Below are 12202 nucleotides of genomic sequence, written 5' to 3'. Positions count from 1 at the left end.
TTTTTATTCTCAATCTTTTGACTGTTTTAGCTGATGTTCTAGAACTTAATGTAAAAAAATGTATCTTCTATTTTACCTTTTAAAAATTTTATATTGGTTTAAATAAAAAAGTCATATACAGTGTTTCATTTATATAAGTTGTGTTTCATGCATTCCTCCATTTACACAGTTTCTTTCACATTATCACTCCCATAAATTGGATTTTATAAAATGAATCACCCCTGATCCATTCCCATCATTACTCTACCTTTTCAAGTCCCCATTGGATCTTTTTTAATTTCTTTACTCCCTCGCTCTGCCCACCAAATTCCATGGCCTCAAGATTCCCACTCTCCTTCCTTCCCCCTTTTGGACTTTGGTACACATCTTACTAGTAAATCCTTCTATTTTTACAATAATGGTCTTATGCAGTATTTGTCCTTATAAGACTAAGTTCACTCAGCATAATGCTCTCCAGCCTCTCCCACGTTATACAGTATTTCTCAAAACCATTGCTCCTGAGTGCTGCATAGTATTAAATCATGTGACTGTATCATGATTTTTCAATCCATTCATTTGCTGATAGACATTTTTGCTGTTTCCATTTTCTTGCTATTATGAATAATGGTGCTGTGAACATCAGTGTACAAATCTCCATTTGTGTCTTGGTTCTATTTTCCTCCTAGGAGTGGAACAGATGGGTTCTATGGAATTTCCACATTCAGCTTTTTTGAGGTGTCTTTCAGAGTGTTTGTACTATATTATATCCCATAACCACTTATGAGAGTTCCAGTCTCTCCACATTCTCTCCAATATTTACTGCTTTAAACTATGCCACCACTCCAGGAGTCAGATGCTATCTCATTGTGGTTCTGATCTGCGTCTCTCTTATTACCACTGATTTTTAGCATCTCTTCATGGATCTGTTGGCAATCCAAATGTCCTCCTCTGTGAAAAGTCTTTCCATGTCTTTTACCCAATTTCCAATTGGGTTATATTTGGTTTCATTTTGTCTCTTATGATCTTTATTATTCTAGGCTTTTTACCTCAATGTGTCTGATCCATCTTGAGTTGATTTTTTGTGTATGGTGTGAGAGGTGGATCCTGCTTTTGCTTTCTGCAGGAAGAAGTCCAGTTTTGCCAACTCCATTCAATGATGAGGTTGTCATTTCACCATTAGGTTTTGTTTTCTTGTCAAATACCAGCTGACTGTAGATAAGATGGATCAATTTCTTGATTCTCAATTCCTTCCCTTCGGAGTATATCTCTGTCAGTGTACCAGTACCACATTGTTTTGTTATTACAGCTATGAAGTCGGTTTTAAGATCAGGGAGTGCTATGCCTCCCAGTTCATTTTTGTTTATTCAGAATCTCTTGCTTTTTAAAATAAATTTTCCAACTGCATTTTCTTTTAATAAAAATTTTATTTTAATTGTGATTTTAACAAAAGTTTACAGAAAAGTTGGATATTTATTCATTCATTTTTGCACATTTTCCTTCCTCTCCTTCCCTTTTCCGTCTCCCAGTTCACTTAAAAAAAAAGTCATTGATTGTTGCACAATTCCCTTTCCACCCTTGCACCCCTCTCCAAAGTCTCTTTGCAATGTTACCTCTTATTCAGGGCTGTTGTCATAATATATATATAATGCCTAATCTTATATTCCTTTTAAATAGTTCTTTCCTTCATCTGTTCCAATGCAGTATTATTTATCTCCTCTTAGTTTCCCCCAACCTCCGTGTCAGTTCTGTTTTATAATAGTGGCATCATGTAGCATTTGCTCATTTGCTCTCAGCATAATGTTCTCCAGGGTCAACCATGTTGTGTAATGTTTTACGAGATCACTGTTTCAGTGCTGTAGTATTCCATTACACGAGTATACCAGTTTTTCTATCCATTCATTTGTTGACAGGCACTTGGGTTGCTTCCATATCTTTGCTACTATAAATAATGTAGCAAGAAACATAGGTGTGCATACATCTGTGTGAACAGTGGTTTTGGTTTTTTTAGGGTATATTCCCAGTAATGGAATTGCTGTGTTAAATGGCATTTTGAGAAAGCACCAAACTGCCTTCCATAGTGGTTGCATCATTTTACACTCCTACCAGCAGTGACTAGGAGTTCTACCTGTCCACACTCTCACCATCATTTACTCTTTGCTGCTCTATTGAACTTGGCTATTACTGCTGGCTTTTCTTTTTGAAAAATGAATTTGGTACCCACTGGGATTGCACTGAATAGGGATTGCCTTTGGTAGGATAATTTTCACTATAATGAGTCTTCCTATTCACGAACAGGGAACATTTTTTGATTTCTTTAGGTCTCTTACTGTCTCTTCATTTTTTTTTAAAGGACAAACTACAATGATGTAGGGTTAGGAATGCCAGTGACCATCTTTCATGATCCCATATGTCAATGGGAACATAAAGCCAATGAACAGACATATGAATCCCTGGGAAAGTCACAGGTTACACTTTAAGGACTTTATCACTTCAGTTTCTATAAATTATTCCTTAAGCCAAAGCTAAATTGTGTGATACAATAGCTGCTTTCTCCCCTCAAGCAAGCCATGTCTCACTGCTTGCAATAAAAAGAATTCTAATACACTTAACAAATTGTTAATGATCCAAATTTAAAATGAATGAACTTTAATGATGTTAATGTGTTCTATGTTGGGCTTTTTAAAATCCACTCTTTTCTTAATTTCCCCCAAGCTCCATGTCAGTTCTGTTTTATAATAGCGGTCCTGACTTCTCAATGACCCTATGTACAACAAGAGTACCACACTGCCGGATCCTGCACCCTCTTCATGATTGGTATTGTGCTTGGAGCTCATTCTTGCAGGCACAGTGTTAATCCATCTCACTGAAAGTCTTCCTTTTTGCTGACCCTCAAATATTGGTTTTGTTAAGTGCTGTCGAATCAAATACAACTCATAGAGACCCTATGAATAACAGATCTGAACTCTGTTTTGTCCTGTGCCAACCTCACCGCACAATCAACTGGACTGCTGCAGTCTCTGTGTCAATCCGTCTTGATAAGAGTCTTCTACTCTTTTGCTGACCCTCCTCCTTTCCAAGCACGATTTCCCTTTCTGAGACTAGCCAGCCCCTTCTAAGAACATGCTCAAAGTATATGTGGGAAGACACTTTGCCACTTTTGCCTCCAAAAAACACTCTTGCTATACTTTCCCCAAGATACCGGTTTATTCTTTTGGTAGTCCATAGGACAGTCAGTACTCTTCAACACCACAACACAAAAGCAATGAATTCTTCTCTGCCATCCTTCTTCACTGTTACAGCTCTGAGATGCATAGCAAAAAGACCATGATCTGTATCAGATGCACTTTAAACAGTCTTTAAACTGGTATCACTGCTTTCCAGTAATTTGGCAAGGTCTCTGACAGGAGACTTTCCCAGTGCACTATGTCTTTTGATCTTCCGACTGCTGGTACCAACGGGGCTGATTGTAGAGTCAAATTAAGATGAAAATACTGATAGAAAGTATCCAAACTTTCTGGAAAGTACCAACATTTTTCATTTTTTTGACCCAGTAATCCCACTTCTTAGAACTTAATTGTCAAGAAATACAGATAAAAAGCTATTAATACTAATTCTTAATCATTGGGAAACAATAAATTCAACTGAATCATCCCAAATAAAGGAATGATGGAACATCTATATAATGTAATTCAGCCTTTTAAGACTATTATGAAATAATATTTAATGATATTCTAATAATACTTAAATTACTACATATTCTGTGCTTAAACTCCTTGTAAATCACATTCTGAGTCATATTTTTTTCGATCCAGAATCATTGCCTACGAAAATAGTCAAGAAATTATATTATTGCACCAGATAAATCTGCTGCAAATGACCTCTTCAAAGTTTATAAAAGCGAAGATCCTCAATAAGATGGTCTAACATGACAAAGGGGGTACAACTATAAGCTCAAACAGCAATGACTGTGATCACACTTTAAGACTGGGTAGTGCTTCGTTCTATTGTACAACTCGGTCACTATGAGTTGGGACCAATTCAACAGCATCTAACAATATCAACAATCACAAAAGTCCCTGAGGCAAGAAAACCAGTGTGGTCATAGGAATTATCTACCCTTTCAAAATAAGTTTATTTATTATTTTCCAAAATATATTTGGATAGTTGCTTTTATCCCACCAAAATTTACAGCCTTAGAAACCCAATAGAAGTCATCATGAATTGTAACTGACTCAACAGCAATTGTCCTGGTTTGAACTTTGTTTTAATAGAAAAGTAAAAACAGTAAAGTAGCCTTTATTCAATATCCTGAGAGCATTAAGGGCCATGTACTTACTATGCTAAGTACTATCTAATTTGTTGTTGTTGTTATGTGCCATCGAGTTGCCTGCGGACTCATAGTGACCCTAAAAACAACAGCTCTGAAGGCTGCCCTGAGCCGGTCTCACTGACTTCAGTCCACCTACCTACCCTCACTACCCCAGTTCTGTGTCCATCTATCTCATCTGGGGTCTTTCTCGCCTGTTCTGTCCCTCCACCCTTCTCGGTATGATGTCCTTTTCCAAGGACTTGTCCCTCCTGGCCATGTGCTCAAAGTATTTGAGATAGAACTTCAAAATCTTTGCCTCAAAGGAGAAACTTGGTTTCACCCTTTCTAAGACAGACCTGTTTGTTCTCTTAGTGGTCTATCGTATGTTCAATAATCTTCTCCAGCAGCACAATTCAAAGGCACTGTTCTGTCATCTTTAGTCACTGTCCAACTCTCTGATGCATGGCCAGTATTTGCAAAGACCATGCCTGGATCAGGTGCACCTTAGTCTCTAATCTTCACAATAACTCTACAAAATTCTAAATCTCTCAAAACATGTAAGCAAGGATACCCCCAGCAGGGATAGCAATACTTTTTTTAAAAAGCTAGTTAAAAAACACAGTATATATAACCTAATTAAAAACACATGCATACCTATGCACAGAAAGAGAACTACTCACGCTAAAATGTTAATATCTTCTGTGTAAGGAAGTAGCAGACAATGATACTGTTTATTTATATAGTTTCAAATTTTTTCCAAGTTTATAAAAAAAACCCCACATTTTAAAAAACATTTTAAAAAGCAGTTTATGTTAACAATGACAACAAAAAATAGCTTACTCAGGGATCTACTATGGTGGCACAAATATTTAAGCCCTTACAAAATCACACACACAGTTCAACTACATCCAAGGTGCCTCAGAATATACCCTGATGATCTGTTTTTGAAAAGTTACAGTCTTGAAAATGCTATGGTATAGTTCTAATCTGCGTTAATGGGGTCATCATGAGTCAAAATTGCCTTGGTTTTGTTTTGGTGAAAACCAATGAGAGTAATCAAGTTTTTACCTTGTGAAAGGTTTTATTATAATAAAAGTACACTTGAATCTAATGTTAAAAGTTCTTTTAAAATTATTGATTTTTGTATCACACTTTGCTACGATGACAAATAAGCTTCCTATTTTAACCAATTTCATCACGGGTATAAGTGCCTGGAATTTTTTATTCAACAAAATTTTGAAGTCAGCTGATATAATGGAAAGACAGATGCTAATCTCTAAATGCGGAAGGGGAAAGCAATGGCAAGCTTGTCTTTACTTTTCATTTTTAGTAAGGCCTCAGGAAATCGAAAAGAATAGAATTTTAATGTCTGGATCAGAAAAAGTCAAAGGAAATTCTTTAACTTGTTATACATTGTTTTGTTGCTAGGTGACCTTGATCTCCATTTATAGCAATCCCGTCACTTAAGGTTTTCTAGGCTTTTAGTTTGAAGACTAAGTAAGATCCATCTGATTTAAGCTTTATGGTCTTTCCAGTCACTTGCTATGCATTTGAAAGCTGGAAAATAAAATAAGGATGACAGAAGAACAACTGATGACTTTTATTTGTAGTAATGGAGAAAAGTACTGCCAAAAGAACAAACAGGTATGTTTTGGAGAGAGTATAGCCAGAGCATTCCTTGGAGGCAAAGGTATCAAAGCACATCATTTCACACATTTGGAGTATGTTGTTAGAAGGGGCTATTCCTTGGAAAGGGACAGCATGGTTGGAAAGTTGGAGGGTCAGCAAAAGACAGAAGACCCTCATTAAGATGGACTGTCACAGTGACTGCAGTAATGAGCTTAAATTCATCAGCGATGAAGAGGATGGCAAAGCATAGGACAAAGTTCAGATCTGTTTTCACAGAATCACTCTGAGTTGTACTCAACTCGACAGCACCTAATTGTGGAGTCCCTGGGAGGGCTTGAACTACCAATCTTTCCATTAGCAGCTGAATGCACCCCAAAAGATCCTTCAATAAATCTCAGAGGAAAGGTATAGATGCAGGAGGAAGCAAAAAAAATTCAGGAGAAACAAGAAACACCTCAGGTAGGTTTGAGATAAATGAAAGAAAGAGATAGGTCAGAGTGGACAAGAGGAACAAAGTTTATGATATATACTGACTTGATCTGATAGGAAGGCCCTCTAGCTTATTCCAAGAACTTTGGTGATGGAGTATCACTCATGGCTTTGCATAGAGGTAATATCAATCAAAGGAGGAAACACATCATTTCAGCAGTTCCAGGCAGACATTCCTTTAGGAACAATATGGATATACAATTTCCATGAGAATTTTATTTCTCATTCTTAGAAAGTTCGTTTTGATATTGAGTAAATTAATTTTTACAATCAAATCTCCTCTAAAAGTAAACACCCATTAAACATCACCAAAAGCCAAATTATTTTACTAAGAACCATAGTATTTACTCCTTACATTCCTGATTTTGACTTGAGGATCTTTCTTCATATTTGTTTACATTAAGAAAAATTTTAAAAACATAATTGCGGAAGGTGATGTTGGGTTGTTGTTGTGTACCGCAGAGTCAGAACCGACTCATAGCTGACCTTCTAGAGGGTTTTCAGAGGCAATTAATCACAAAGGAGGAGACTGCCCATCCTTCTCCCACAGAGTGGCTGGTGCGATTCGAACCACATGCCTTCGTTATTGCAGAGCAACTTTTTGCTAACTAGGTCACCAGTGCTTAGAAATGCGATGGTAATCTTATTTAATAGCAAACACTTATATGTACTATTTATTATTCGCCAAATATTGCCCTATGCATTTTACAGTGGTCTAGAGGTAAGGAACTGCTCAGATTGAACATACCAGTTGTTCCTCCCAAGAGATTTACTGTCTGAAAACCAGCTAGAGGTTCAGCTCCAACTCAACAGTACTCAAAAACATTAGGCAGTTAACAGTGCTCTGGTAGCCTAGTTAGTGTTAAAGAGCTGCAAGGCCAAACCAAAGGCAGGTGGTTTGAATCCACCAGCTGCTCGGTAGACGGAAGAAAGGCAAATCTCCTCCCATTCTACTTACTGTCTCTGAAAATCTGCTGGAGGGTCAGCTATGAGTCAGCTCTGATCTGATGGCAACTGCAACTGCCACCGCCACCACCACCACCACCGTATTAGGCAGTTATAGACAAGAAAACTAAGGTACAGGAAGAAAATTCTGTACCAGTTGAGATAAGTGGCAGAATTGGGATTCAAAGCTCCAGTGCTTTAATAACTAAAAGTTATCTAACGGAATAACATGTAATTAAAATACAGTAAAAGACATGTAAAGAATACTATTAAAAGAGTAGAGTAGATCAAACAAAACTATTTCTGTTAGTAAACATACATCCACATAATACATATAAAAAGTATATAGAAGAAAATGTATTAATGCTAAGAGTTCTCTCTGAATGTGAGAATTTTTTCCTTTATACTTTTTGGTATTTTCTATAATTGATATATAAGTTATGAGTTTGAAGAAAAGCTTTATTTACTGTGACTTAAGTAAATGTTTACAAAGCATATTCATTTTTCAATCACTCAAGCATATTTTGTTCCATTTGAATAAATGTTTAAGAGCTCTATGTGCCTTATCTTTTATAGTGATAAATTGGATTTGCCTAGAAAAGAGTCCATGATTAGCACTAATATATAACTCAAATCTTCAACACACAGGATAACAATACATTTAACCACTAAACCCAATACATGGCAGTGAGTTCTTAAAAATCAGTCAAGAAGCTTATCTCCTTAACCTCCTACACACCATTAACATACAATAGACTGTCAGCACAAAATTAGAGTCCAGATACTATTAGATTCAGACAATAGAAGTTAACAGGTAAAAAGATTTGGTGACTTCAAATTGTCCAAGGTATTTTATAGTAAGATACAACTTTATCACTTTATAAACTTTATCGGCCTAAAGGACCCAATAAGTTAGTGAACATGAATGCATTAACATAGATTTCCTACAAATTATACCACAAAATTTGCAGTAATAGTACACGCTTCAAAACTTGCCTTGAAATAGAACCCAGTGGTCCTAACTATGGAGAAATCAACATGCAAAGGACAGTTTTTCTAGTATATGTAAGCTGGTACGTTTTATTTGGTCCCATTTTAAACAAAGACTATTAATACTTACAAAATATTTAGAAAACTACTTACTCTGTAATTCTCATCATGAGAAAAAGTTTTATGATATCATCAATCCTATGCACCTCGCATATACCCTGGTGAAATGAAGTCACATACACACACAGTTAGTGTATACCCTTATTATTAGTCTCTAAGACTCCAGAATAAATTCAAAGTAGCCTATTTGAGGAGCAAACTCAAGAGTAAGGAATTATGAAGGGGGCCTAAGAGTCTTAATAAACATTTGCTTATTAAGAATAATTGATAAGATACCAACATAACTCAGTGATGTACTACTGTTTTAATAATCAAATCCCTTTAACATTCTTGATCTAATGTCAGTCCCTAAACTTTTAAGAGAAGATGTATGAAGACAGAGAGAAGCACTAAAACATAGACAGAACTTGCAAAAAAAGTGGAAGTTTAAACTAAAACGTACATTTATTTGCACCGTATACAAAATGTTACCAAGGCCCCATATGTTAAACACTGGGATAAGCAACTTATATGTATTATCAGAGCTAATCTTCATTTCACAACAACCTCAAGAAAGTTCCTATTATTACCATCATTTCAAAAGGTGGAAATTAGCTCACAAGGGTTCAGTTACTCACCCAAGTTTACAAAGTAACAAGTTAAAAAGCTAGGAGTCTAATGCCAGGTTTTAAACCACCCAGGTCATTCTGCCTCTTTAGAAAGGAAGTCTAAGTAATATTGTAACAAGAAAGATGTTTCCTAATAAGTGAAAAGTTTCTTCACTTTTTAAAGGAACAAAGTTATAGAAGGAAGTGAAGGAATGTTCACTCTCAAGAGATTCTACTTTAATGATCCAACAACTGTTTGTTTGTTTTGGAAAACTTTGAAGGGATCTGGCAGAACAATGAACTTCTTCCTATCCGTTTCTAAATTCTATACGCATATGCTATGAAAGAAACACAGTTCTTATAACTAAGGAATGAACATAAAATACTCTATCTTAAAACCATCACATAACATACCCATTCCATTCCCATTTCTTCAAATCCCTCAACCTTTTTACATCCTTACATCTACTGTCTAAAAAAGGGAAATTTTTCTTACATCAACTCTGCATGCTAATTTAAGATGGAAAACTTGCACAGAGTCTTGTACTGCTCCCCTTATCTCACTTTCAGTTCACATATCAGAAATTCTTGCCCCTCAATCCCTAACTTGTATTTCTGCTTAAGTTTGAGAATGGTTAGAAAAGGATTTTAAAAGGTACCTTTTACAGACAACTAAAAGGAAGCCTGTAGTGAGTGTATAAAGGTTTGATCCTACCAAGAGATGTCTCAAAAGATAGTAAGTGATCTGTTTCTGAAAGGTCACAGCCTTCAACTCTCCAGCTGCTAACTTTGCACACATGGGGTCAACAAGAATCAGAATAAACTCCACTGTAACTAACCACCATAACAAAAATGACTCAGAAGCCATTCTTAATGGTGATACTGAGAATTATGACTCAATCTGATCCAAGGTTGTCAAATTTGATTGAACTATCTAGGGTTCAAAATGATAATTTAAAAAAGCATACAGGAAAAGATGCAAATCCAAGATCTTTTGGAATTGGAGGTGATGCACAAGAATTAATTAATTTATTCATATTAAGGTTGCTCGCAATCTTCTCAACTGCAAAGAAAACAGCACCAAAAAAACACCAAAAACCAAAACACACATAAAAAGGAACTGACTGGTGCTTAACGAAATATTTTATTAAATATGAATCAGCATCTAATAAGGACAGAAAGTTGGCACTATCCAGAGGTAATCGGCTTTAGTTTACAATACAGCAGTCTCATCATTTTATCAAAAGCACTGTAATCACTTCTGCAAAATTAATTGCAATTAATTTCCGGCAACTCTTGGAATTAAGTGTAAACTTGTTCTGTTTGCCCACGCTTTTAATTGTATGGTTGCATTCTCTAATGCATGAAACCTGAGAAGGTAACATTTCTATTTAAGTAACATTAAGTTAGGAGATCTCCAAAATAAGAATACACACAAGGTTATCTTCTGTTGATACTGATTAGAGAAATTAATCTCTCCCAGAGCAGGGCAAAGACAACAGTCTATCCAGGCTATTAATCATAACTCTTTCCTTTCTTCGATTCCTGAAAATGATTTCTTCAAAGGTTAAAATACCAAAGAGGACCAAAACAGATTTTGGAGTAGGGTGCTACTTCATTCTTGATTCACTCCACAATTTGTAATTCTTCGGTCATGTGTCCCTTGGGCTCAAACTTGCAGTGGTGTTTCATAAAGCTGCAACAAGTTCTAAAGGAATGGCTATTGCGTTAAAGTGCCTTGGAAGGATCTTTTTCCACAGCCTTCCATTTCAGCCCTCTGAAAAACATGCAACATTTCGCTGCCGCGTTCCATTTGCTCTGATCACACTTTTCTTTTCAATCCCTGAAAAAACGGCTCAAAAAATTTTTAACCAGGCTCTACAGTGTTTTCCCCTAGTGTATTTTCAAAGAATGAATGAAGGTTCTATTCATTTTAGAACACCGAGCTCTCGTGACAAGTGACACGCACACAATACTGAATTTGGATGCTCTCTTAAAATTGGTCCTATTTCCCTCAATTCGCATGGCTCCAACCCTCCCAGCCTAGGCAAGTTTGGGGTTAGGGGGGGTTTGTATCTCCAGGTGATTAAAACAAAACCTGCACGTGCAAAAGAGAAAGAAAGAAAAAGAGAAAAGTTGGGCTCCGAAGGCCGTGGCGGCCGATGTGGAAAAGCACAAAGGGACAGGCAGACGGCGGCGCGGCCGGCGAGCGAGGAGCCGGAGCCCACGCGGAGGAGCGGGGCAGGAGCCCAGGCCGAGCCGCGCAGTCCCGGCCGCGCCCCCCGGGCCGCCAGCGCCGGCGAGGGGGCGAGCGCAGGCTCTGCCGCGGGCCCGAGAGGACGCGGGGCGGGGGGCAGGAGCGGAAGCTCGCGGAGCACGCCCCTGCTCGGAGCTTCACGGCCCCCTCCCGGGAAGGACTCCGCGCAGGCGGGGAGCTCCGGGCGGCTGGCGAGGGCGACGCCAGGCCGGGGCGCGAAGCGGGGAGGCGGCGCGCGCCGCGCTCACACCCCGGCTCCCAAAGCACTTTCCACGGATCTCCCACCCCCCACGACAAGATGGCGACGTGGACGGCGGGGGAGCCGGCCGCCGAGGTTGGGGGGAAGAGGGGAGGGGGAGCAGAGGCAGAAACAAAAAGGCCGCGCCCCCCCACCCCCAACTCCCGAAAGCTGAGGCCGGCCCGCGAGTCCCGGGCGGGCGGCAGCGCCGCGAGGGAACGGAGTCGACGGAAGGGGCTTACTTTTTCTTGTCGTTCTCGCCGCCGGCGCCCTCCATGGCGAATGGGTCCCTGCGATGCTTTCGCGGCCGGCGGCCCCCAGGCTCGCTCCGGCCTAAGCGCTGGCTCCCTCCACGCGCGGAGAGACAAGAGGCTGGTCCAGAGGCGAGGGCTGGAGGCGGGAATCCCCTCCGGAGTCCACGGGAAAGGGGGAGGAGTCTGTAACTGCAAAGGTCCCGCCGGAAAAGAGCCTCTCTGCGGGCTGCTTGTCAGGGCCTGGCCCGAAGCACTGGCCGAAGCAGGGGCGAAGGCGATCCTCGCGTTCCCTCAGACCAGACGGCTCTGTGCACTGAGGCGCTGAAGCAGCGGCAGGGGGCGGACAAGGGCGGAGGCGCGCTCGGGAGCGCGCCCGCCCGCCGAACCCGCCGCGCGCTCACGCAG

General features: G+C 39.4%; 1 protein-coding gene across 1 annotated transcript in view; it reads right to left on the bottom strand.

The window, feature by feature from the left end:
- Positions 1-11835, bottom strand: part of HIF1A (hypoxia inducible factor 1, alpha subunit (basic helix-loop-helix transcription factor)) — a 49692-nt gene extending 37857 nt beyond the window's left edge. The window contains exon 1 of the mRNA XM_006891786.1: positions 11786-11835. Coding sequence (XP_006891848.1) covers positions 11786-11820 — 35 coding nt within the window. The 5' untranslated portion in view covers positions 11821-11835. The remainder of the gene's footprint in view (positions 1-11785) is intronic.
- Positions 11836-12202: the final 367 nt, after the last annotated feature.

This window comes from Elephantulus edwardii, unplaced genomic scaffold (genome assembly GCF_000299155.1).
Source record: "Elephantulus edwardii isolate Elephantulus edwardi_28Jun2011 unplaced genomic scaffold, EleEdw1.0 scaffold00104, whole genome shotgun sequence".
In the NCBI taxonomy this organism is placed as follows: Eukaryota; Metazoa; Chordata; class Mammalia; order Macroscelidea; family Macroscelididae; genus Elephantulus; species Elephantulus edwardii.
This window is presented reverse-complemented; position numbering and strand designations above follow the sequence as displayed.